The sequence below is a fragment of the Thamnophis sirtalis genome, unplaced genomic scaffold, assembly GCF_051295495.1.
Source record: "Thamnophis sirtalis isolate CommonGarterSnake01/CBP01778 unplaced genomic scaffold, rThaSir2_p1.2 scaffold_2, whole genome shotgun sequence".
Lineage (NCBI taxonomy): Eukaryota > Metazoa > Chordata > Lepidosauria > Squamata > Natricidae > Thamnophis > Thamnophis sirtalis.
Window position 1 is genome coordinate 169,760,763 of NW_028261382.1, and position 27,724 is coordinate 169,788,486.

The 27,724-nt window shown below is 35.8% G+C and overlaps 2 protein-coding genes across 14 annotated transcripts; one reads left to right on the forward strand and one right to left on the reverse strand.

Annotated features, from left to right (window-relative positions):
• Positions 1–603: 603 nt before the first annotated feature.
• Positions 604–16,956, reverse strand: LOC106554437 (tRNA selenocysteine 1-associated protein 1). 13 transcript variants are annotated; one of them, XM_087707443.1, is made up of 10 exons: positions 16,829–16,956; positions 14,945–15,108; positions 9,859–9,922; positions 8,894–8,970; positions 8,677–8,798; positions 6,616–6,792; positions 5,201–5,320; positions 3,769–4,159; positions 1,918–1,960; positions 604–982 (listed from the first exon to the last, which is right to left on the reverse strand). In XM_087707443.1, the coding sequence occupies exons 4-10, from the start codon at positions 8,921–8,923 to the stop codon at positions 846–848; spliced, it is 1,020 nt and encodes a 339-aa protein (XP_087563569.1). In that variant the 5' UTR covers positions 8,924–8,970; positions 9,859–9,922; positions 14,945–15,108; positions 16,829–16,956; the 3' UTR covers positions 604–845. The 13 variants fall into 13 exon arrangements, with proteins under 13 accessions (XP_087563569.1, XP_087563566.1, XP_087563568.1 ...); XM_087707440.1 differs by having other exon boundaries at positions 8,677–8,801; XM_087707442.1 differs by having other exon boundaries at positions 9,532–9,922.
• On the forward strand, positions 16,483–27,724 carry PAK1IP1 (PAK1 interacting protein 1). The gene is made up of 10 exons (XM_014073089.2): positions 16,483–16,747; positions 20,116–20,278; positions 21,407–21,527; positions 22,114–22,188; positions 22,945–22,997; positions 23,768–23,913; positions 24,001–24,098; positions 24,609–24,708; positions 27,158–27,287; positions 27,375–27,724. The coding sequence occupies exons 1-10, from the start codon at positions 16,685–16,687 to the stop codon at positions 27,521–27,523; spliced, it is 1,098 nt and encodes a 365-aa protein (XP_013928564.2). The 5' UTR covers positions 16,483–16,684; the 3' UTR covers positions 27,524–27,724.

Genomic DNA, 27,724 nt, shown 5'->3' on the forward strand with positions numbered 1-27,724 from the left:
AATTAAAAATGGGTTTTAAGGATATGCAGGTAAAATAGCAATCTTGTACTTGATGTTATCTACAGGACAATTTAGATTTCTGGGTGAAACATAAGTTACATCACTAGAAAAAAAAAGTTTAGTTTCAATGATTACTAACGCACTGTTAAAATTTGTAATGTTGCATGCTGAAGTTGTTTATACCACTGTTGCCATTTCTGCAACGTGTAAAAGTATAATCCAATAAAAATGCATTTCCAGACAATGAAGTTACTACCTCTTGAAATGAGTATTTTAAAAAATACTGTACCAATAAATACATGGACTTTTTGTTCTGTCTTATGTCTTGCATGGTGTCAACCTGCCAGATGAATAAAAAATCCATCTAACTTAATTCCACCTCCACCAGAAATCAACTAGCTTAATGTGCCACTGAGGATCTAAGTACAAAGTAGGCATATCCTTTAAGGCAGTGTTTCTCAACCTTGGCAACTTGAAGATGTCTGGACTTCAACTCCCAGAATTCCACAGCCAGCATTCTGGGAGTTGAGGTCCAGACATCTTCAAGTTGCCAAGGTTGAGAAACACTGCTTTAAGGTAAAAGAATAAGTTTTTACAAGAGTGTTTGCAGAAACAAAGTTTTATTATTTACATAAGCAAGTCCATATTTAACTCTTTACATTTCCAGAATATTTACATGATTTCAAGATACTGATGAACAAAATTACAAAGGCCATCAAAGCATTGCAAAAAAATAATAATCCAACACTGTGCTTTAAAATTTAGGATCTAAAGTAATGTAGAAGAAATGTCAATTTAGCACCTTGGTCAAAATAGTCATGCTATGGTGTTAACATAAGACACTTTTAGTAAGCAGTAGGGATCTCAGAAGTGACTGTGTCCAGAGGTTGCCAATGACAGCTCATAAGTGTGTCAAAAAGTTCTTCACTTCTCACCATAAATTCTCTGTTCATTCTATGAACATCTATGTTGAGCTGTGGATCTGTTCAAATAAACAAAAGTCAGTAAGCAAATCACTGGCAGAACTGCTGCATTAAAAAATCCTTTAAATATAATACAAACTTTCTGATGCCCTTAAGATGTTATAAGCAACCGACTATCTAGTGAACCATGGCCAGTTATGAGAGTTGTAGTCCAAAGCAATTGAAGATTACCAAATACCTTTTGTTCCATTTTAAGTACCAAAAATATTGAATATATTCAACAAAGAAATTTGGGGCACCTGAAACACAAATTTATTATCACTTAACAAATACCTTATTCACTTTTTAAGGCATTGTTAGATTTTGCTCTTTTTGTTGCTAAAGACTATCTAGTTACCTCCTCTGAAAGCAATATATTTAGAAACATTTTTGATTTTTGAGTTCATGGAGAAAAGAATGAGAAATCTAAAAAAAAGTTCTTGTGCCCTGAGAACATTCTGATCTAAAGTGATTTATAACTACAGTAGTTTGGGATGCAACAGATTCTTATCCTATTTGTCATGTTAACAATAGGTAAAAACATTTTGATCCAAGAAACAAATTTTCTTCTAAATCATGTATTTCCAGAGGGTATTTCAGTAATTCTCAGAAATAAATCTTCAAACATGAAGTACTTTAAGGTTCTTCCAAGCTGTTTCACATACAACAATGAAGTGAAATCAAGTAACTTTGTTAGTATGTTATTGTAAAATTAGGCATCATGTGACAGCCTACAACCTCTGCTCAACCCTCATGCTCATTTTTGTTATCAACAAGATTCAAATACATAAGACTGCAGTCGGATAGATTATAATGCACTTAATTTTAAACATAGCAGACAGCTATTATATCAAACAATATTTGAAAGATATTCTTCCAGATTACTACATTTTCAAAGATCAGAGAAACTATTTGGTGATCTATTTCTATATGGAAATACTAATGTAAACATTACCTTCTGTTACTAGATCATCATTTAAAATCATACCACAGGCATCCTGGAAAAAAAAAGAATATCATTTTAAAAAACTCTTTGTAGTGAAGAAAAAAACAAATCCCATATTCACTTACATTCTTTCAACGGAGAGGGAAGAAATATACATATATATGCACATCCCTTGACTTTTATGCTCTTCTTGCTTCCTACATATTCAGTCATTTCACTTTTCAGTTTTGTTTTCCACTAATCCTGGCTTGTCATTTTATAGAACCAGGATGTAGGGAAAAAAATTCTTATTTACTTCTTAAAAGGCTTTTGAGGCCAAGATTATGGATCTAACTTACTTTAAAAACCAACTCCAAAATCATGCTTAGCAACAGAGCAAAACATTAAGGTAAGAATCAATAAATATATTTGGAGGGTGGGGGAGAAATATTCAAGAGACAATTTAGATTTTCAAATATATGTTGTGGATTTAAATTCCATTGTAAATTCTATCACATGAGAAAGCACTTCAGGTATCTTTGAAGTAGCCAAGGCATTTGGCCCATCTTGGGACCATCAAAACATGCTGAAGCTGAAAACACTACAACAATGGTAAACCAAAAGTTAACATTTTTAAAGTTGGATACTAATGAATTTTGTTAATCATGAACTAAATCTCCAATAATGCCACATTAAAACGGTTAAAATATTAAAGTTATGTTGACGGATTTGAAACTAAAAATTGGTTCATCAAAAAATTGGAAAAGTGATAGCAAGAAAAATGTGTAATTTATACTGTTTGGAAAGGCAACATTTTCACACTAACAAGAGAATGAATGAATGAATATGCTCTTTTTTGATAGAGATGTTATATTTTACAACAAGATAGTAGCATTCTTAGGTAATCTTTTATAGCCTTTCTATTGATAATATAGTACAATGGGATTTTGGGGGGGTAAACCATTTATATGTTCTATACGTTTTAGAAGTTTTGTATTGTTTCTGAGGGTTTTCTTATTTCTAATAGATTTAATTGCCTTAAGTGTTTGATATTTGCTTATTTTTGCATTGTTTATTTTTTGTAATCTTAATATAAAAACAGTGATTCTGGGAGAAATTTTCACAAATGTAATACTAAATCTATAATTTTACAGAGTGCTCGTAGAAATTCCCCTTGATTTTTGCCGTTTCGTCATCTTAATATCTCCTGATTTTTCAAACAATTAAATTAAAAAAGAGAGGGAGGGAGGGAAGCTGACATGTTCAAAAACTGAAGCACCACTTTTGAGGGGGATTAGAAAAAGTTTCAGTGAATGAAGAAGCAATAGTGTGTGTGTTCTTTTTGTAGAAGATTCAATGCCTTTTAGAAAGGCTTGTGTATTGGGTGGATTGAGAATGTGGTATAGGAAGTATTTTGCCTAGATGAGGGAAAATGTTGAGCAGTGTTTATCAAGAGCTTATCTTTGACTTTTGTCAAATTATCTTCAATTTTTTTAGTGGTTTCATACTCACTGTAACAGTTACACAAGTGAGCAAAACATCCTTTTTAAAAGAAGAAATGTACATCACTATCTTAAATTCAAACATCTTACAAAAATATAGGCCTAAGAACCATTGATCCAGAACCTTTTCAATGTCTCCATTTTAAGTTATTTCAGTTGAAGAGACAGAAAAGCAGCCAATACATTTAAAACATTTTTAAAAAAAATACTTAGGAACCCTGGTATTTCCAGAAATATTGAACTTCAGAACTTGTAATTTTCAATCATTTTCAGTAATAAACTAGGAATCATGAGAGTTAAACTCCAACACTTCTGAAAGGCAAAGGGTCATGAAGGCACCCCTAAGAAAAATTAACTTTAATTTGATTTATGTGAATACCTGAAATAAAGCTGGATTCATTGCTTGTTGTCCCATATTTCCAGTAGGCTGCATTCTTTCATAAGATGCGTAACTATAATTATAATCACTATAGTCAGCATTATAATCTGCATATTCAGGATAATCTCCATACTCAGGATATTCATAGCGTTCACCAAAACGGGAAGCAAATCGCTCTGCGTAACGTTCAGGAAAACGATCACCAAAATGCTCAGGGTACCGTTCAGAAAAACGATCACCAAAACGGCTACCTCGATCAAAACGGTCAAAGCGATCAAATCGGTCATAGCGTTCATTTCTATCATAATTGTACTGGCGGTAATAGTTTTGATAGTCTTGGTAATAGTCATTATAACTATAGGCCTGGTATCTTTGAAATTCTGCTTTCAGTCTAAAACACAAAGGGAGAAGATTAAGTCAGAATTTCTTAAGAGCATTGTTTACAACTGAATAGTGAAAATCCTATTTAAAAAAAAAGTTGCCAGAGATAATACTACTGTTACTTCAAATAGCATAAAATCTACTTTCTCCTATTTCTTCTGTTTCCATTTACTTTCATCCAAGTTAATTTTGCTTGGCACACATATAAGCAAAACTATTTATGCAGATCAAATTAGACATTTAAGAGAATACATTGTGAAAAAATATATATATATAAGAGGTTCCCAAACTTTCTTGAACCACAGTACCTCTAAAGGTTTCCAAATTGTGCATTGCAGCATCTTGGGATGCCATAGCAAACAAACAATTCTGTTTAAGTACTGCATTAAAATATCCCGCTGTACCCTTGGAATTTGCTGTGGTGTCTTGAGTGCAGCAGCAGTGTTTAAGAACTATAGTTATATGCTGTATTTTTCTTAAATGAAAAGTATTCATTGAATTTTGGAGACAAAAAGGGTTTTATGTTTTGTTTAGGTATACATTGTTTCCTTAATGTAAATGGTAAGTAATCATAGAATTCTAAAATTATGAACTTTAAAAGGAAACAACAAAGTTTGAAAATTCATATGTATGATATATACATAAAAATATGACATTACTATTTTATTTTTATCCAGTCAGAATAAAAATAAGCAGAGAAATTCAAATATCATTAAGGAAGAGAAGTGGATCCAAGTGGCAGTAGAACAACTTAGAACATCCAAACCCCTGGTGGAACAAGTTACAGACGCTGGTTACTTATAGGCATGCTTTGACACAATGTAATTTTGCAAAGAATTAAAGTGTATTAATTCAATACTTGTTAAAGAAAACCAGAAACTGACCTGCTTATATATTGACTGTTTCATAACAACTGTATTATTAGAAAAGCAAAGCAAAACATTTTGAGAAACATTATTTTTAAGAAATTAAATTCTTTCCTAAGCAGATATAATGGCAATTTCATAAGAGATCTGAAACCCAAGTGATTTGTTAATTTCGCATCAACTACCTTTTAGAAATTCCTAAAGTCAATCGGATTCGTTTTCCGCCTAGACCAGGTGCATTCTGACAATCTTGCAGTGCTCTCATCATATCGCCTTCATCAGAAAATCTGACGAAACCATAACCTCTGAGGAGTTTTAAAAGACAAACTTTAATAACATTGCCAAACAAGCACACACAATATTTTATTATCAATTATATTTTTACTGCACTGCGAATGGTTATTTAGAATATAATTTAAACACATTAGGGCATGTTAACCCAACCTGAGTCCAAGAGTGCCCACATTTTCAAAAATCAGTGACATTAATTCTGCTAAAGAAAATGATTTCATGCCATTTATAAAAAACAATACCATTTAATTGTACCTGATCCCGATTAACATGTGCCCATTTCTACAATATATTCGAACCATTTCAAATACGAGAAACTATTCTCATGCATTTTGCATTGTTATAAAATTATCTCATCTGAGTTTTATAAGAAGCGCCTGTACTTCCATCAAGGGTTGAAGGGGGGGGGGGGCATTGGGGATGACAACAAATGGCCAATCAAGCTGCATGTGTACTTTGATGGGAAAATTGGGAGGGGGGAAAGACAGCTTGATGAAGAGCAGGAGCTAGGAACCAGTTTGTGCCAACACCCAAGGCCATGCACCCTGAGAAAAAATGAGGATTATCCTAAACATCTCAGCTTTCTCAAAACACCTAGGCAGACTCTTATTGGCTAAATACATGGGGGAGGGCTGGGATATGGGGGAACTTTCTGTTTTGAGTGAGCACTAAAATTTAGTTCTAGCCAGACTTTACTACAGCCAGCATCTTTTAGTAAAAGAGCCTACCACTTCAACCAAATGGAGTCAAGGGTCTTTCTTTCCTAAGGAGTAGGACTGGAGCAGGTCTGACAGAGCCTCTTTCTAAAGCATTAACTGATGTAAAGAAGACATCCCAAAATATGTATTTCAATAAAATTATATTCTTCATTCATATATCAGAGTACCACATTATTTTTAATATAACATTAATAAGAATAAGAATTCAGGACAATGCTGATTCAACTATAGTGGAACCTCCGGTCACAACCGTAATCCGTTCTAGGACTTCGGTCACAACCCAATTTAGTTGTGACTGGAAGCAAGACTGACTGCATGCACATAAAAAAATGGTGTGGCAGGGGAAATTGGCATGGCTGTGTTTGATCGCCACCCAAGTATTTGTTTGCGACCAGATGCAAGAAATTTGTGGAATTTTTGGTCAGCGCCCGATTTGGTCGTGGTCAGAAGAGTCCGTGACCCGAGGTTCTACTGTATCTGACTGACTTTAAAAAATTTGAGAAAACACAATATTTAGGTTTTTGATGTGATTGACAAATCTGTATTGCATATGCATGCACACACACACATTTTAATTCATAATGGGCTACCTGGAATATCCCAGCAGATCTGTGGCCACTTTACAGTCTATACATGATGGATACTTTTTAAAAAAATAGTCAAACAGCAAAAAGTCATCCACTTCAGGAGTTAACTCTCCTACAAATATTGCAAATTCTGGCCTGGAAAATTCTGCCCTAACAAATTCTTGCCTTACAAATTCTGGCCTGGAAGAAATTAGAAGAAAAAACATGATTAATCACCTTGCAATGTAAACCTCAGAACCCTGTCTCCACTAGATTACTTTCCGGTGTACGTAACTCAGAATACCTACCTAGGATTGATCCAGCCAATACTTGTGTCCTTATTCATGGTGCATGACTAGCACCATACACAGAAAAAAATATCTTGATCATGTCTGAACAATATTCCTCTTAATTTTTTTAAGCAACCAGACTGAAGAAATCCACTTAATCCTATGCAGATAAACTTGGCTAGTGCTAATATCAGTTATAGGCAGATCATGGATAATATCATTGGCCTTGCGCTTTCTGTAATTCATAAATACTACCACCAGTATTTATGAGAGAAGGTACCATTTTAAAAACTTGTTTCTCAACAATTTCTTCAGAATCACCAAACACAACAAATGTAACAGTTATTGGGACACTTAATAAAATTACATTTTCTTTTTATTTGTTCATTTGGGTTGTGCCCTGGTAAATGGATTCATCTATGAAGTGTCTTAAAATTATACAAAAATAATTTGCCACTCCCTTATTCTGGGAATTTGTTTGAATTCTCAAATTTAGCTACAGCGTGGGATTTTTTGATGGCTATGTCATTAAAATATTAAACAGGTTCAACTTTCTCAGTTCAAAATTAGCAGGAAATGCATTTAATCTGAACCCCTTAAAATTAAAAAAGAAAAAAAAAGAAAACACCCTCCCTACATTTTAAGTTATCTACTAATTCTATTTTGTTTTGCTTATATAATTGGAACTGTTTGAAACTTTCTACTCCTATCAGCTTGTTAAATATTTTGATGTCTTTTTATGAGTTGTTTAGCACGTGTATCTTAGCACGAAGATGTATTTTTACATTCCCAACTCTAACTTAAATAGAAGACAAAGTGATCAAGTAATAGAAGCATATACAACAGAACCATGCCTTTTATATTTCAGATTAACCAAACATTCTCCAAAACACTATTAAGTATTAATGTTGTTTTGAACCGAACAGTAAACACACACACACATACATTTTAGCTTAATGTCGGCAAACATACTAAATAATGCCAATTTAATACATACATCCTATCTACATACTCCATTCAGTTGAAGGCTGAATAACAAGTAACCTTCAAATAGCTTTATCATTAATTCTCCTGTCAAATAGAAAATTCGGTAACTAACTTGTGATACTTTGAATCTAGTTAGAAACTATATTTCTTGTTTCTATGACATTAAATAAAACTCCAGATTAATTTATGAAAACAAATGATGCTTGCCAATATCTTGCAATGACCTTCATTTCTGATTCATATCCCAACTGTGATGCTATTAATAGGCTCCTTGGCTTTCTAACATTGGCAAGGCAGTTGTGAATTTTCAGCATGCATCCTCCAAAGTGAAGTTTATATAATGTAGAATGTAGCAAAACCTTCAGCATCGAAGAAAAAAGGTCCAACAGAAAAGCACATTATATGTAACACCAAGAAGGTAAAATTAAGAAACCTTCTGAGAAGCAGTAATCAACCTCAAAAAGCCAAATGCAGCCATCGCGCTGAGAAGTTCTCCAGATGCTTGTCGAACAAAATTGCCTACTGCTTTTTTTTTGACTTACTTCATTTCGGATTTTTTTTTCCAGTTCGTATCCACTGAACCTTTGAAAGTTACTAACTAAATTTAACACTTCTGTACAACTGCCTTTTTTATTTTTTGTTTGTTTTTTTTAGCTATGTGATGAGCATCTTTTCAATTCACAAAGCTTTAAAAAGAATCTGAGGACTATTGAGTGTGTTGGTTCTGATTAACTTCTCACTACTTGATTTAGGTATTATATACAGACAAGAGCCAGTTTTTTTCTTGTCAGTTTCAAGATTTCTTCACCTGCTTGGAATACTAGTAAAATCTGGTCTTCCTGCTCTTGCTTTACTCTTTTTCTTCCGTTTTTTGTGGGGGGATCTCCACCACAGAGGCAGGCTTTCTTTTTTGGCCTTTCCCACTGTATCCTGCTAGAATGAAAAACAGTTATACAGTATTTCATCTCAATTAAATGCCTCCCTCCCTCTCCCGATCACCACCTCGGTGATTTCCCCATATTCACCTTTCCCTTGACAGAAGCCTGGGGTCCCATCTCTCCCTCCGCCTCCCATGAGGGAAAGCAGCCTCTGGGGAAAATGCCTGGCAAAAATAACAGAGCCAAAGGATTGTATGAAAAGCCATATTCCCCTGACTTAGTCAAGCTGGCTATCGGAGTTACTGCTTTTCACGCCAACATTTTGACTCCCTCGGCTTCCTTCATTTAAAAAAAAGGTTAATCATTAGAGGCTGACTGAGCACTTAAGGGTCATTTAAGGCTTTTTTTTTTTGCTTTTTTTTTTACAAAAGGACCCAGCTTATTCATTCAGGGAAAGTACAGCAGAATAAGGTGCAGAGCCGGGTCACTCTTTCTGTTTATTTAAGCACAGAAAGCGGACTTGAGGCTCTTCTGTAGTTGGCTGTTGGCCAGTATTTCAAGGAAATTGTCTGGAATAAGTCTACAGCACAGCCGAAGGAACTCATGTCTGGTTTTCACAACAGTAACATGTAAGTGACAAAAGGGTCACATTCAAAAAAATAAATAAATAAAAGCCAGCAGAGGCAGCTATATGGGAGGGAAAAGGGAAGGAGGCCATAACCAAAGGTAGTCAGTAATCTCACCTCAGGAATACAGATTCAACATTTTTATTAAGTTTTACTTACATGAATGGTAGTAGTTCCAATGAAGGCATCTTAAATAGTGAGTGTTATAGGAAAGTCCCACCACAAGAGCTCATTGTGCAATAGTGCAGAAAGCAAAGTTTCGTGTTCTGTCCCCAAGCTGCTTCAGTTGGAGTGATTTAAGGATTTCACAGCAGGGGAGAACAATTTGTCAGAAATTTATCTGAGGGAAATATATGGCTAAAAACCCATCATCCCTTCCCCAGGAGTACTGGGTTCAAGTCCGCCATTTGCCAAGAAATATGGACAAGGTTGCGCTTCCCCCAAATTAGCTAATAATGCAACCACATTTCTATGAAATTATCTTACCTGGCTAGCCATTGTAAATAGCTATCTTCGCAAGAAAAAGAAGTCTGTAGTAGCTGTTCTGATGCTGCATATATACAAAACAGATAAGGTTTCATGTAAATAAGCCAAGATACACTTTTACACATCAGCAGAGCAACCCTCAATTTTTATTATGTCACTGTACCAGAAACAACCACAATGCTCTATACTAGATGTCTGCTTCCTCTGATTTTGTTACCCCCAATAAAGAAAGGTTTTATTTTTTCTACTGTGGAATTCATTTCTCCAGTTCTAATTAAAATGTGCCATCCTAAAATAGAAGCTATTTTTGCAAATTATTGTCACTAGGAAGTAAAGACAGGGAGAAAATATGTAATGATGCCCTTTCTTAATACATTTAAAATAAGGGTATGCAAAATAGTGATGTTCGTAATGTACACTGTTTCATTACAACAGGCCAATCCGCTGCAGAGAAGAGCCACACTGTGCAGGAGACTCCTCAGCACTAGACTCAGATCAGCGCGAGCCGCGGTCCCATTCCCTTCCTTCCTGAGCCAACAAACATGAAGGGGACCGTGGCTCGCGCTGACCTGAGTCTAGTGCTGAGGAGTCTCCTGCACAGTGTGGCTCTTCTCTGCAGCACAGCAGAAGGAGTTGCTGTCCCCGCCACCGTGATCCTGGGGTATTTTGCTTGCACACGCAAGAAAGAGATGAAAGAGAAAAGGGGAGAAAGAGAGAGAGATAGAGAGAAATGAAAGAGAGCTGGAAGGAGAGAGAGAAAAGAAAGGGAAACAAATTAGAGAGAGAAGGGGGAGAGGGAGAGAGAAATGAAAGAGAGCTGGAAAGAGAGAATGGGAGAGAGGGAAAAGAGAGGGGAAAAATTAGAGAGAGAAGGGGGAAAGGGAGAGAGAAATGAAATGGCGCTGAAGGGAGAGAATGAGAGAAAGAGAAAAGAGAGGGAAACAAATCAGTGCTAAAAGCCACCCCCACCCTCCCTCCCTCTCCACAACCTTCCACCCGAAAGCTTTTTCCCAAATACCAGCAGCCATTTCATCTCCACCAAAGTAGATACATACACACATGCATGCACGCCACACACACACACACACATCAAACAATAAAATAAAATAAAAAATGGCAGAAATGGAGAAAGTGAGACCTCCAGAAAATAAAAGAAGCAGGAAGCTGGCTCATCCTGTAAAAAGGGAAATCAATGAAGAGATTAAGGTACATCTCTTCGCTCCCCCTTTATTGTCACTGTATCGCAAGCGAGAAGGGAAGAAAAAGGGAAGAGTTGAGTCACAGGAAGAATGAGTGTCCTCTACTATGAGGCAGAACTGCGTGCCTCACTTACCTTGGGATTTTTTAGGCTTTTAACCCTCGCTTAACTCTCCTCGAGCGATCATAAAACGCCTAAGAAGTCAGACTAGATGAGGCATGCAGTTCTCCTGCCTCATAGTAGAGGGTGCTTTTTAAGAGGCTTTTTTAAACAGTTAGGCAGTCATTCACGGTGAGGCAGCAGCTAGCTAGCCTTACCTCAGCACTCGCCTTTTCCCTTTTACTTCTTTTCATGATGAGAGCGGTGAGGCTGTGCCTCACCTGTCTCATCTGACTGCATGTCACTGGTCTGTTTGTCTATCTATCTATCATCTTTTACATGAGCAGATAGCCATTCACACATATTTTCTTTTTTCCTGCCCTTTGGGTCTATCGATTCCAAAAAATCTTCCCATCCTTCAAAGCAAATATAGAGATGGAAGGAGGGCAAATGGAAAAATATCAGTCAACATGTGGATGGCATCTTGGTGACAAAGAGCAGGGAATACAACCCAAAAAAGTATACAGGAACTATACGCTATTCAATTTTGAAGTCTGATACTTTGAACTGGTCTACTATAAACATTTATTTGTATTTTCTCCTTTATTATTTTTACAAATAACTCAAGGCGGTGAACATATCCAACATACCTTCCTCCTATTTTCCCCACAACAACCCTTGAAAGTGAGGGACTAGCACAAAGTCACCCAACTGGCTTTCATGGCTATAGCAGGATTTAAACTCAAATCCTCTATTTTCTAGCCTGGTGCCTTAATCACTATCTCAGGCTGGCTTTCATAAACATAATGAATATTGTGCAAACTACATATTTCCTCCCCCTTATCTTTAATTTTTTTATTAAATTATAATATAATAAGCACTTATTCATTGCAATTGGTCCTGACATGGTAGCATCTGAATTCATTATTTTGGTAGAATTAATTAATCAGTTGAATTCATTCTAAATGTTAATTGTCAAAAATGATTCAATAACTAAGAAGCTTGTAGGTGCTTAAAAACAATTTTAACATCATGGAAATTCTTATATATCACAACCAACATACTATGCCATTTCAGAGTCATTCTACATAATATAGCCTTGTCTTAGTTTTTAAAGTACTAAGATGCAATCATTATATATTTCATCATGAACATAACTATTATGTTAATGTATCATAATCTTTGGCATCAGTTATGCAGTAAAACAAGTTATTGCCATTTTGGCATGACAAGTCACTATCAGCAAGAACTCCCATTTTGCAAAATTGTAGTGCAACTGGGCATTTTCCTTTTGTTGAAAAAAAATCATGCAGCGTTAATAAAAAACTCTCAATTGCTGCAAAGGATAATGCAGTTTGCTTGAACTATAACTAGCAAACTAAGGATACAGGTAGACCTCAACTTACAACCATAATTGAGCCCAAATTGTTTGTTGTTAAGTGAAACATTTGAGTGAGTTTTGCCCCATTTTACAACCTTTCTTGGTACAATTGTTAATATTAAATGAATATGGCTTCCCCATTGAATCCACAAAAGGGGATCCACATGATCTTGGGACATTGCAATTGTCATAAATATGAATCCATTGCCTAGCATCTGAATTTTGATCATGTGACCATGGGGATGCTGCAATGGACGTGTGAAAAACAGCCATGTCACTTTTTTCAGTGCCATTGTAACTTTGAACAATCACTAAATGAACTGTGGTAAGTCAAGGACGCCCTGCAATGCAGTTTGCTAGTTACAGTTGTAACTCACCAGTTACAACTGTCTATATAACTTACTGTTCTTTAAAAGCAAATAGTTAACAGCAGTTCTAATGCCTCAATATCACTGCAGGTAGTCCTTTTTTAATGACCAAAGTTCTGACACTGAACAAATGGTAGCTAAAATTGACGTGCCATCGTTAGAGTTTGGAATAAATATAAAACAAGATTCTCTACGAAGTTGCCACTGGGTGTCCCCAGAAGAGGTTTTTTAAAGGAAAAAAATTGGTAGTAAAGCCAGACTGATGGACATATGGTAATATATTACCTTTCAACTCTGGTGCACTTACATTAAAATTGAGGGAAGAACTTGAATTAGGTTATGTTTGCCATTGGGTTTACATATCAACAACTGAAAGAACGATTTAACGACTTAAATCAGATAAAAGAGCTGTGTGTTTGATTTTGCTAAATTCCAATGAATTGGAAATCTTACTGTGTCGTAGTGATGAGCATATTATTGCTAAGATTTATAAAATGTTATTGAAATTGAATTTGGAAAGTGAACATTGTATGATTTACTGGGCAAGGAATTTTGGATATAATGTGATGCTTGAACAATGTGAAAACGTGGATGAAAGGTTTAAAATTTACACTAAACTATAATTTGAGAGAATTTTTTTAGAAATGATGTATTGGTGGTATTTACCACCAGGTAAGTTATCCAGAAGGTATAAAACTATTTCAAATGAATGTTGGAAGTAGAAAAGCAAAGAAGGAACTTTTTACCATTTATGGTCAACATGTGATAAAATAATTTTGGAGTAAGATTCATATTATAATATAGAAAATTCTTAAAAAGAAAATAAAAATGAAACCAGAAACTTTTCTTTTGAGTTTAATGGAAAAAGACTTTGGAGAAACAAATTAGAACTTTGCTCTTATATATGTTGACAGCAGCAAGACTATTATATGCCCAAAAATGGAAGGACGTTTCGATTCCCACTATGGACAAATGGCTAAGAAGCTGATGGAGTTGGCAAAAATGGCTAAATTGATTGTTTTGGTTAAAGAATATAAGTACCTTTGTTTCCATATGAACTCTGTGCTTGACGTGGAAAAAAGTGAAACTTTGATTTTGGATTTTACCAATTAGATTGATACGTTATAGAAATGGCTAGTTTATGTTATTATGGGAATACAAAAAGTTATTGTTTGATGTTAATGTATTTTTTAGTGCAACAGAGGGAGTCAGAACTAAATATTTCTTTTCTTTTCCTGTTTCTCACTTTTCTCCCCCCCCGCCTCCGTGTCTTCGGATTTACTTTTGTATTTTATCTACAACTTAATAAAAGTGTTAAACTGAAACGGTGGTCAAAACGGTTCCAGTGCTGTTGGGGTCATGTGATCAAAATTTAGGTTTGGCATTGGCAGCCCATGTGCATTTGCAACTGCACTTGACTCTCCTCATGTCTGTTCTACAGTCTCTGCACTCCCCCCCCCCCGACCTTCAGTTACATTTTCCCTAAGTACCTGCTGGCTTTCATGAAGCTCCCCCTTCAGCAAGCAGTGAAGGTTAGGAGTAGCCATTAGGGAAGGTACCAGAGGGCAGGGCAACCAAAAGAGAGATGGGATTTGGTGAAGTGGAGGTGAGAGTCACAGAAAGATGAGGCCTCGACTAACAACTGCACCACCAGAACTGTCATCTCTAAGCAGTGCAGTCACGTTTCATTTAACAACTGCTTCACATAGCAACAGAAATTCCAGTCTCAATTGGGTCATTAAGAGTGAGGACTACCTGTACCTTGCTTCCTATAAAAACACTTAACTCTGAACCAAATTATAATTTTATATTGTCTTCATTTAATAAACAATCCCCAACTAAGCATTTAATAATATCTAGCCTAAATACATTAGTATAAAAAAATTCATTTACAATAAAACTGCAGTTCTTAAAATATAAAATTATAACTGAGTTAGATCTATTTTCTCCAGGTAAGGGCAGCTTGGTATTGGTTCATTACAGAAATGGTAAAAGCCATCAGTTTCGCATTTTATAAATACAATTTCTGCTACTACTTACCAATGTGTCAAATATACAAACTTAAGAAATTAAAAGAATTTAGCTGCAGAAGGTGGCAAGTACCAGAACAAACTGAGATCTTGCCTCCAGTTACTTTAATCATCTAAACTGAAGTAACAGCAGGACTTTCTTCCGCAAAGGTTGTTGAAGAACTTGTGATTTCACTACAATAAAAACAAATAGTATAAGAATTAGAAAAAAAACTGTTTCATAACACAATCTGTATTGAACTTAATAGGTAAAAAATAGATTATAATAAATATTTACACATCTCGTTCAAACATCCAACTTAATATGATTTGGTTTTGGTTTAGCAAAGGGGCAGATTTTTTTATAATCATGTCTCAGCTTGCAATCACTGGAAGGTGCCAAAATCTTTTTTTCAAGGACAAAGTGTGTTAAAAAAAAATTAATCTGCCAAATTTCAAATACATTTAAAGAATACAAAATCCCAATGGCCCAAAATAAAGGTGGCAATTTTTCATTCTTTTTAAATTAGAAAATCATTGGAATATGATTATTCATATGAATATGATTTTTTTGCATTCCGAGAAAAACAGGAACTGACTTTTCAATGGTTACTTTTCATTTCTGTATTGATATTTTTAGTTTTTAAATATATTTTTATTCAAAACTAGGGAAAGAGGGTTTTTAGACAGAGGTGTTTTTATTTCTCTTTCTCTCTCTCTCTGATCAAGCCCTGTTATTTTTAATCTGCCACCACTTACTTTTGAATATGGAATTATGAGGTGGGGGGGAAACCTTCACCACCAATGGAGCTGTCCCTACTTAACACCAACTCAAATTAAAAGGCCATTTTTAAACGTAGCACAGCTGTAATGCTAAGCTTCGTCGTTGGAAAATAAACCTCAAAATCATTTCGATAACGCTCCCTCTGAAACACCGACGCCGAAGATTACAATCTTTAATTGAGAAAACTCCAAGTTGCAATAGGTTTTTTTTTTAAAAGGGGGGATTCAAAAGGTAGAGGGGGTTATGCGCACGCGCGGAGGTAGGCACGAACATGTTAGCACGTACATGCGAACCTATTCATATGCTAACAAGCTCTCGCCCCGTTTATATCCCACTTATCATTAAAAGCAGCTCCGAAATGTCTATCCAGAGACAGCTTAAATGCACTCCAAAGGGATTACTGGGGACCGGGAAAGAGGAGGGAGAAAAGGCACCAACGCGTGCTAGGCCTCCCTATTGGGGGCGGGGCAGAACTCACGCGGCCCTTAGCGTGGGGGGGGGGGGGGGGAAGCTGGCGAAACATTCGGAATCGGCAACATCTTAACACTACCTGCCCACGAGGCGAAGGACCCCCGTCCCTTTCCCCTCAAACCCCGAATATTAACATCACCTTCCACACAGCCGCCATCACCAGCCGTTTGGAGCTCGCAACGTTCCCTTCTTCCGCCGCCTTCCCCTCCCCCGTCTTCCCTCCCCTCCCCCGACTTCCGCCCGGGGTTGTCTTCGCGACTGCCTGTTTCCGTTTCTTCCTTCTTCTTTTTTTTAAACGAATCGTTCCTGCCTCTCCCTCCCGCTCCAAAACGACAAAAGAAATTCAAAGAATCAATCTGGGAACGGGAGAGCGGGCTCCTGGCTTCAGGCGGTGGAGTAGACACCTCTCCCCCGAGGGGGGGGAAAAAAACGGACAGGCGGTTTAGGAGGCCGCGCTACAACTCAAGACAAAAAAGGACCCCGCGCTAAAGAGGCGTCGCTAAGGGAGGCCGAGAAATGGAGGTCCTGGGAGGATGTTACGAACAGATTCTGTTCGGGTTCTCCATACAACCGACCGAGGTAAGTTTTTTTTTTAAATAAGGGAAAGGGGCACAGAAAAGGCGAGAGTATTCAGTCGCTGACGGGTCTTTGTATACTCACCACGCGGGCCGCACGCTACGCGAGCTACGCCGAAGTCGCGAGCTGCCAACGCGTGCGCAAGGGCAGGGGAAACCGCGTGAGCTCAACCTTCGTCTTGCTCAGTTTCCTTCCCAGAAGCCTTGGCGGCGTGGCTCGTGCTCGGCTCCGCCTCGTGAGTTCCGGACGTGGTCTCACGGGGGGGGGGGGAGGAAGAGGGGGGGAGCGTTCCCGCGCAGTCGCCCGGACACGTTTTTTCTCCCTCACGGCTCGCCTCTCCTTCCGAGGAGAGATCGTTGTGCGGGACAACGTCGTTGGCGGCAGTTCTTTTTTAAACAAAAAAAAATAGGGCAATGTATTGTCAGCCTTTTAGCTCAGATCATCACCTTCAAAGAGGACGGTCTAAAGAGGGTTTGCTAGAAAGTTAGGGGTTTTTCCAACCTCCATACCGGAAGAAACCTCAAAACGGGGATTCCCAATTTAAACTTGGCCAGAGTTTTTAATTATTATTAACTGTTTTATTTCATTTTCATTTCGTACAATCACTTATATACTGTGCAATTAAAAAAACAATAAACACAATTCATCTTCTATTCCAGTGTTTTTCAACCTTGGCAACTTGAAGCTGTCTGGACTTCAACTCCCAGAATTCCCCAGCCAGCATTCGCTGGCTGGGGAATTCTGGGACTTGAAGTCCAGACACCTTTAAGTTGCCAAGGTTGAAAAACACTGTTCTATTCCACTATAGGAAACCAACATAACACTTCAATCCTCCATACACCCTTTCTTCTCCCCCTCCAACTTTCATTTCTCCCCTCCAACATTCCCCTCTTCTACTTCCCCTCCCCCCTCAGACATTCCTTTCTCCCCTTCCCTCCATCTCACCCTCCTTACATTCCCCTCTCACTCCCTCTCTACTCCTCCCTCTTCTTTCCCTCTACTCCTCGCTTCCGTGTATTTCTACTATTCATTCATCTATTCGATTTATATTTTATACTAAAATTGAAAGAAAAGAAAAGGAAAAGAGAAAAAGAAAAAGAAAAAAGAGCAGCAGTATACAAGTGCATTCTTATTGTTTTGGAAGTTGAAACTATATTTCCCCCCTCCCCCCAGTAAACCCTCCTCCCAAGCCCCCTTCCGACTTCCCAGATCCCATACCCGGCATAGCTTTTTATCAAACACAGTCTAGAGCAGTGTTTCTCAACCTTGGCAACTTGAAGATGTCTGGACTTCAACTCCCAGAATTCCCCAGCCAGCGAATGCTGGCTGGGGAATTCTGGGAGTTGAAGTCCGGATATCTTCAAGTTGCCAAGGTTGAGAAACACTGGTCTAGAGTATATTAAAACCAAATAGATTAAAAATTAAAAGATAAGAGATAAAGGGGGGAAAAAAGGAATAAAAAAACAAAAAAAATATGGAAAAATCAATAAACTCTCTACATTGAGCTCAGCTTCCAAACTTGGCCGGAGTTTTAAGGGACGCCTGCTTGGAAGCAATAAAACATTGCTTCCTCCGAGCCCTCAGTTGTCACCTGAAGGAACCAAGACCCTTTCTTTATTGTGATGTACATGGTATGATTTCAATGCAGTAAAGTTTCTATAATAAAATTAAATTATTGGCGTTTTTAAAAAGCTTAAAAGTATTGAATCTAAAAAGAAAAGTAGGAATTCTATATGTGGTAATTGCCATTTAGAATCTCAAGTGTTTTAAGAATCCAAAGTTGTATACTGTATGATTTAAAAAAAGACCCATTACAGTTCATATCAGCTAATATCTTGATGTGAGGTAGTTTTTTAAATCATTAGAAATTAGTTCAAGACATACTATTGTAGGAAGTTATCACCCAGCCCTCTCCCAGAAAAATGAAATATCCTAGGAAATATTGAAAAGGCAGAATATTTCTCTGGATGTGAAAAGAAAGAAACATGTTTTAAAAGACAGAATAGCTGCCTGTAGCTTCCTGCCCATCCCCACTTTGTCAATGGGCCATTAAGGCCAAGCTAGTCCACTTTACATAATAAAAGCTTCTCCACTTCAGCTCCAGGGGGATGGGATTAAAGCATGATAATATTGGCCCCAACTGACCACATGGCATCTGAGAACTCAACCAAACCTGGATTCAAAACACAGCCTAGAGAGTTGCCCCTGCATGGTCCCGTGGGATTTGACAACCATTCAGAATACATTTCTTACACAGGAACAGGAAACAGAGAGGTGGGACTGGTTATAGGTTATAAAAAGCATAGCAAGCCCCTCCCGCAGCGCTTCTCTTCTCCACCAACATTGAAGCATTGATCACCTTTTCTGTACAGGGCTCAAGCCATGTGGTCCTGTCCACCAATAAACCATCTTTCCAAGCAGCCTCCATGTCTCCAGTGTCTTTTTCCCCACTTGGAGCCGAACCCAGAAGGACATTTCCTTCATCACTATTATACAACTATTTAATTTTAAATTAAATATAATGGTATCAGTCTTGAATGAATTTCTTAGTAGCAAAACTTTCATTGTGTTTGTGTGTGTAAAGGAAGCAAAATATAACATTGACATAGCAGGACTTCTATATTCCTCCATCTCCTTTATTAGGTTTACATAGCTTCCATAGTGGAAAGACTCAAGGCAGCTTATATTAAAACTCAATAAAAGTAATGAAATCAAAGAAATGCAAACCTATTGATTTGCCATCACTACTACCATTACAAACGAAGTAGTGTAGCCTGAGGGGGAATTGGTTCATGTAATGGATACAAAAGAAATCAATGCATATGAAGTTTGCTAGTTAGTCTAGAAAAGCTGTTGATATGCTTCATTTTTTGTGGATTTAAAAGTGCACTTTGATTGCCTGAAGTGAAATTAAGAACTCAGCCTTTAAAAAGTACTGTAAATAACAAATTTTGTAAAAAAAAAAAAAAAAGGTTTGTGGGACAAGAATTTCAGTGGTCGACATGAAACAACATCCTTTAGTTATGGAGAGGCCATTCATCCAGAAATCACTAACAAAATCCAGTGTTCTTTTGGAAAATAAATATGTGTCACAAGCATTCATTTTGAAGAAGCATCTTAAAGCTTAGTACTGAATATTTCCATTCAAGCATTTGAGTCAGTTTATGTCATTCATCAAAACATTTAATGAACGTTTGGGAGATGTGATGCTAAGTATATTAGGTGAAGATATGTGAAGATAAGTGCTTTCAAACAAGTTTTTACTTTGGTTTTTAAAAACAGTACACTGGAATGTTATAGGAAAATCAAAATAGCTGTTTTGACTGATTCTTAAACAAATTTTATTCCTAATATATATTTTTTATTTTCAGAACTGGGCAGTTGCTCCTGATTTTACTCATCATGCACACAGTGCTTCGCTATCCGCAGTAGCTGTGAATGAAAGATATGTGGTCACTGGGAGCAAGGATGAAACTATACAAATCTATGACATGAAAAAGAAGGTAGAACATGGAGCATTGGTACAACACAATGGTAAGGAGTTCATGCTTGATGTTTTAAATTGGGTGAGCAAGGCATAGTTCTTGCAGGACTGCAGTATGGTGAAAACTCATTTTGAGGAGAAGTGTCTGTTTTTCACATATGTGTGAAATTGAAAGGTATGTAACCTGTGGAGCTGTGTAATTTGCATAATCACATTATTATAAAAATGTAAATTATCTCGGTTTTAATGTATGTCTAATTTTATGTAGTTCCTATTAATTTCATTAGCAGACAGAACTATGATATTGATGAATGGGGAAATCAGAAGGGGCAAAGGCTCCATTTGTATATAAAAAAAATTAATAAGAAAAGTGAGTATTTGGTTACATTGACAAACATGTTTCCTTTTCTGAGATTCAAAAGCAATGTATTTCTTGAAACCAAGAACTGAGAAGTTTAACAACAAATGTACCTCTTCAAAGGAGAAATGAAATGCAAGTATCTCCTTATTAGACTTTCAAGTAAGAATGCTAATAGGAATAACCCTAAGGGGTTCAAATGGGGCATTTGTTAAGGTTCTCACTACTAAGAACATGTGACATGCATCAAAATAGTGAATCACAGATTGAGAGAATGAGCAATCTCCTGAGGAAGCAGTGTACACGAACATGGCCTAAAAGGGTATCCTTGCCCATGCTGGAAAAGAGAGCCTGAAACAACTATTTATGCAGAGTGTTTGTGGCTAACTTGCTTTTTACCCTTGCTGGTAAAAGTCTGTCATTTAAGGGACCCTTGTTACTGATCTCATAGGTTTTTATCCTTGAGCCATTATGAGAGTTAGTTTGGGCTAGTGATTAAGGTATCACATTAGAAATCAGGAGACCATGAGTTCTAGTCCTGCTTTAGGCATGAAAAACAGCTGGGTGACTTTGGGCCCGTCATTCTCTCTCACAGGATTGTTTTTGTAGGAAACTAGGAGGAGGAAGGTGTTCACCACCTCGAGTTATTTATAAAAAATAATAATAAATACAGGATAATAAATAAAATTTGAAAATATGCCAAGACATTCATTAAATTTGTAGGTATATAAAAATTATGACTTTGCTATAAAAACCATTTTGAAATATTCTTCATTTCAAACCAAAAGGCTTGAATAGAACTGTTCTTGTTGATTTTCAGGCACTGTAACCTGCTTGGAATTCTATGGGAATGCTCATCTACTGAGTGGCGCTGAAGATGGTCTCATATGTATTTGGAATACAAAAAAATGGGAATGCTTGAAGTCAATTAAAGCCCACAAGTATGTTCTCCTTTCTCTGATAATAATTGTATAATAATTTGGATGCATAGCTATGTAAGCAGAATTCTATTTCTACAATAGTGTTTGTTTGCTCCTGTCTGAAAAAGTAATCATGAGATTCAGAATTCTCCAGAATGATATAGTATGCAGTGGGGGGGAAATGAAATAGATGATGAAAAGTAAATTATCCATCTCATGCTTTAAACCTCTTTTTCATTTATTAAATTTCTTTGCTTCTCCATGACCGAAGTTTTTAATAAGTATGTATAATGTATGTATAAGTCCAGAAACAGATAGTATAAAACACAGAGAATAGAGATAACAACAGTAACAAAAACTTAACTAACCACTATTTTTTGTTAAAATCAAAACTGATCTCTAAATATTGGCGGAGAAGGAAACTACTTGTAATTACAATCGCTAGAAATTAATTTCCTAGTTTCTACCATGAGGCTCTGTAAGGTCTAACATAAACATAGTATAATATTTATATTTATTCAGGGGGAATCATATGATTGAATATATTGATTGAATATATTGATAGTGGTCTATTTGTATTAAAATATTGATGCTTTTTATGTATTAGGGGCCATGTGACATCTCTTTCTATTCATCCTTCTGGAAAGTTGGCTTTATCAGTAGGAACAGACAGAACATTAAGGTATGTCATAAGACTGCAAATGGCCTTGGTTTTATTTAAGATAATGCTATATTTTATAACTTCAAAGCAATTAGCTGTTCAAGGCTGGAGAATAAATATCAGAGATGTTGTTATTGCTAAACAAGTTAACAAATTTATAAGACACACAAGCATCAAGAATAAAAAAAAATCTAATTTAATAAATGACAAGGGGTATAAATGAAAAGAAGCTTATAATGGCTGCTTCCAAAACTATGCAAATGAAGTTTTATGCTCTCTACTTTGCTGTCTTGCCATCTCTATTTCCAACTTCCATACATGCCTTAAAGCTTCTGCACACAATGCAATATTCAGATGTAAGAAACTGTTTTTCATTGATAGAAATCTATCAGAAGTTTGAATTTGTAAATTTGCTTGAGAAGGTCAAAATTACAGAAAGGATTCTCTTCTCTTCACTCTCAAGGTTTTCAAAAGGAAACCATATTGCCTATAATTTGTACCATCATCTATATTCTTCCACAAGTACTAAAAATGAAAATGATTTCAATCCATATTGGTGTACAACAACATTGCTAATTAGGAAGAAGAGTGGACAAGTTAATATTGTAGATTCAGATTCATGGATAAATAATTTATCAGCAGCTTTAACTCTTTTTCTTTAATATAGGGGAGTTAAAATTCAACATAAAAATATTAAGAGTTTACTTTTAAACATTTCTTAAATTTTAAAATAACTATGTTGTCTTCAGTTCAAAAATATCTATTGGTATTTTTTAGAACATGGAACCTTGTAGAAGGAAGATCTGCATTCATAAAAAACATAAAACAAAGTAAGTATATTATTTGCTTTTTATTTTTGTTTATTCTCCATTATTTAAATTTATCAAACCTTAAATTAGCTTTCACAGTAGTAAAAGTAAAGCTTGGAAAATAGGTGTGTGTGTGTGTGTGTGTATTCTTGTTCAAAAATGCAAGCTACCTTTGTCAAGGACCATCTCAGATTTTTTAATAAAATTCTATTGCAGATAATTAGCCTTACTGATAACAGGCTGAATATGGAGTAATAAGAATTCAATGAATTTTAAACTGTACGATAAGAATTCAAGAATTCCAAATAGGCCACATCCTGGTAGTGGGCCACGGCCCAGGGATTGGGGACCCCCTGTGATAGACTATCACAGGGAATACCATTGTTTACACAATTCTAATCTTTGTAAGAATAGAGTTATGAAAGTCTTTGAATATCTTTTCCAAGGTTTTCATAGCTGTTCTACTACCAAGTGCTAGTATGTGATGTATTTCTTGAATTTTAATATTTAGATCCTAATTAATAGGATATACATTGTAATCTTAGTGGATTGTTACCGTAATATTAATTTTAAGAATTTTTGTTTAACATCAAAAGAGAAAGGGGCTGATAAATCTTGAATTCCAGGAGTATAAAAAGTGTAAAGGCATTAAATTCAAGACAGGTTTTTCTTAAATAGTAATAAATAAACATCTATTCGCTACTATGCAGAGCCAAATCTCATCTGCATTAGATGACATCTGTGATTTAATTGTTTTTTTTCTCAAAATCTATATCATTTATATTTCTTAGATGCTCATCTTGTTAAATGGTCAACAAATGGTGAGATATACGTGGTGGTTATAGCTAACAAAGTTGATATATATGACCTGGAAACAGCTTCTATCACTGGTACCATTGCTACAGAAAAGAGGATATCTTCAATAAAGTTTATCACTGTAAGTAGAAAAATAGTGTCAAATTATTTAGAACGTTGTAAATGAATCCATTCTCATACACGCCCTTTTTTTCATGTTTCCTTAAAGGATTCCATACTTGCTATTGCAGGAGATGACGAATTCATACGATTATTTGATTGTGAATCTCAAAAATGTGTTTGTGAATTTAAAGCTCATGAAAACAGGTATTTTTCTATAATTAAATAATTACTTATCTTTAAAAATTTTTAATTTTTAACATACTTTTTTCTTCTGAGTTTTGTTCAATGATAGTACATGTAATTGCCATAAGATTAATATCAAAGTTCAGTACTAAATTTTCAGTGTTTGAGTATTTGTATTTAGATCAGTCTTTGTCTTTGAACATATCACTCTGAGCTCACCTTTGGATGAATTGTATTATAGCTCTGGTGCGGTATTATTTATGTTGACTATTGGTGAAAATGGATATCATTAGTAAGTCAAGCTCTCTGTTTCCTTTCCCTTGCACTTTTTCACATTTTAATCTATCAGATAGTGTTTGAAGTACAGCACAGAGGGATCAAAGTAAGATACCATTGCATGATTCTTCACATAGAGGTAGAATTTTGTTACGTAATTGTTGTTAGCATTTTGCAATACTTTCCTGAACATTGTGGATGTTCTTATTTTCTAATTCATTTACATTTAAAAATGTAATATCTCTTGATCCTTAGAATCAAAGCACTATACAATTTCAAAATGGAAGGCTTACATATTCTAGTAACAGCATCAAGCGATGGTTACATTAAAGCATGGAATCTGGATATTGATAAGGTTTGTGTATTATCAAATTATTCAAAATATTGTGAAGAATAGTTAGGATTGTATGAAAAATGAGAGATGACATTCCATTAATAATTACATAAAGAGCAAAGAGTCTAATAGAAGATAAATGGCTTATACAGCTTACCTATATATAAAATATTGAATTGAATGTTCATAAAAGAGTGTTTTTTTACAAGGATAAGGGGGAAAATCCCACTGGATACAGAACCCTCTGGATATAGTCTATAAAACTTAGAATTGCATCTAACTCATTCATGATTACCATGATACTTGCAGTTTTAAGTGAACTCAATTGGCTTGCTTTAATGTCAAGAGACTTATTTCTGAGTAAACATGGATTGCTTAGATGTGATTTTCAAGATTTTACAATTAATATGACGCATATTTCATCTGTCCTCTCTCATAGTATTACATTGTTGGCTGATTGTTTATTTGGGTAATAAATGTATACAGGTAGCCCTCAATGTATAACCGCAATTAAGCCCAAAATTTATGTTGCTAAGTGAGACATTTGTTATGTTAGCTTTCCCCATTTTACAACCTTTCTTGCTAAAGTGGTGAAGTTAGTAACATGGTTGTTAAGTGAACCTGACTTCCCCATTGACTTTCTTATCCGAAGGTCACAAAAGATTATCACATGACCACTGCACTGTCATTAATATGAACCAATCACCAAGCATTTGAATTTTGATCATGTGACCATGAGGATGCCACAGTGTTCACAGTGTTCAAGAGCCGAGGTGGCGCAGTGGTTAAATGCAGCACTGCAGGCTACTGCTAGATCAGCAGTTCAGCGGTTCAAATCTCACCGGCTCAGGGTTGACTCAGCCTTCCATCCTTCCGAGGTGGGTAAAATGAGGACACAGATTGTTGGGGGCAATATGCTGACTCTCTGTAAACCGCTTAGAGAGGGCTGAAAGCCCTATGAAGCGGTATATAAGTCTACTGTTAAAAGTGTGAAAAACGATCCTAGGTCACTTTTTTGGTGCCACTGTAACTTTGAACTGTCACTAAATGACCTACTTATAAGTTGAGGATTACCTGTACTGCCTTACTCATAGTGATTCTGGCAGTTATGCTTTTTAGGGTTGTGCAAAGCATTTGAGCAATGCTTTGTGAAATGTATTAGAATAAATAGAAGACCCCCCTTCTCAGGGTGTTAAAGCAGCTCTGTCCATTTCTGTACACAGATCAAAGGGACTGCAGCAAACTTAATGTGCTATGTTTGTTCAGCTGGGGAAACTTTCACCATACTGCTTTCATGCTTTTGAGGAATATTGCTTTGTTTTCACTAATGTATAAAGATCTTACAAAAACATTCACATATGAATAGTTGTTTCTGCATCAGAGTGAACTTGCAACATAGGTAAGTCTGAGAACAGTATTGTACTCAAAGAGAGGAACTGTCATTTGAAAAGGTAAACCATGCTAATTCAGGATTCTCAAACTGAGGGGGATTGCAAGCACCTTAAGGTGTAGAGAAGATGGTATTGTAATTGTTCTTGTTTTTAAACAGGTCTGCATAGAGAGTAACAGGATCGTCAGAATTCAGTCTGGGCTTTGCTTTCCATTTTCTCTTAACAAGCCCATAGTGGGAAATATTTATTAAACATTGTGATTGTATTAATAATTACCTATTGTATATTTTGTTGCCCTTTTTTAACCTCAGAGAAATAATTAGTTTTATTTTGGATTGGGAGATCATGATATAGCAAAGTTCGAAAATCACTGGATTAATCCTTATTCAGTAATCCAAATGAAATTCTGCAGGAATAATGGAAGCCTTTACTTGTATTCACCTGTACAATCTGCCACTGAATAACAATCTAATTGAATTAAAATCTTTCTAACTTCATACTACAGAAATGCAGTTTTAGTTATAAGTATAATTTGGGTTGTTCACATTTATAACTCATCTAAGCATATTTCTTACATTGATATTTCATTAGAAAGGTAAATAAATTGTATCAAATTCAATAAAATGGTGAGACTTGTAATCAATTGTTAACCTATTTTTTTCTGAAATGTTCAGTCAATGGATCTTAGTCTTAACTAAATGGCTATAGCATGGCTTATCCTTAAATCAGCTTTCTAAGAAACAAGGTCAGTTAACAAGCTAGTTCTTTTAAGATAAGGATGCCAAAGTGCATTTGGGATTTTTTTCTGTCGTTAATGTCACCATATTTCTTCATACGCCAGTCAAATTTCAAATGTACTGCCTTGAGTTCTTTGTAAAATAATAATGGTAGGATATAAATAAACAAATATATAAATACTGATAGATTTGCACAACTGGTATAAAATATTGTCTGAGGAAGAGGATGCTGAAGAACCTAATGATCTTCAATGTGATAAATATTGCCTTAACTGTTATAAAATGGCATGGCTATTTTTCTGGGGTTTATGTGAATAAATGTCTTGGATTTTTGTTTTTCAGATTGAGAATGCTCCATCATTGCTATGTGAAGTCAATACCAAAGCCAGGCTTACCTGCTTAGCAGTATGGCTCAGAAAAGATTTTGAAACAGAGCAGATCCCGGATGAAGCCACACCATCTTCATCTCAGGGTATTACTATAGAATTTTCTTAACATTTTGTCAATTAAACCATAATTAAAATTATATAATTCTTTCATTGTTTTAATTATTTTACAGTACATGAAGCAGAGCAGCTGTCACTTAAGAAAAAGAAAAAGTTTTCGACCGATAGTACTAAATCTTCCGAGGGAGATGGCCAGAAAGCCGCTCTAAAAAGAAAATCAGGAAAAACGCTGCAAAAGAAGAAGTTACAGAGATTAAAATAAATATCCAGCCATTATCATATTCCATACTAAATATATAACAAAGAACCAATTTGTTTTTTACTTTAAGACATTTTTAATTTTCAGTACACTCTTAAGAATATTTTTATGTTAATGTTTCTAGAAAATATATATTTCAACAGTAACAACATCCAGATCTTGTGACTATTGTTTTTAAGTGTAAAAATATAAGCATCAATTATC

Bases quoted from the DNA above. Each gene is read 5' to 3' on its own strand.
- PAK1IP1 (XM_014073089.2), top strand. From the start codon at position 16,685: ATGGAGGTCCTGGGAGGATGTTACGAACAGATTCTGTTCGGGTTCTCC. The intron at 16,748-20,115 runs GTAAGTTTTTTT...TTTTATTTTCAG, and splicing joins TCTCCATACAACCGACCGAG to AACTGGGCAGTTGCTCCTGA. The intron at 22,998-23,767 runs GTAAGTATATTA...TATATTTCTTAG, and splicing joins CATAAAAAACATAAAACAAA to ATGCTCATCTTGTTAAATGG.
- LOC106554437 (XM_087707436.1), bottom strand. From the start codon at position 8,236: ATGCTGAAGGTTTTGCTACATTCTACATTATATAAACTTCACTTTGGA. The intron at 5,321-6,615 runs GTAGCCCATTAT...AAAACTCCTCAG, and splicing joins GATCTGCTGGGATATTCCAG to AGGTTATGGTTTCGTCAGAT. The intron at 983-1,917 runs GTAATGTTTACA...TTATTTGAACAG, and splicing joins TGATGATCTAGTAACAGAAG to ATCCACAGCTCAACATAGAT.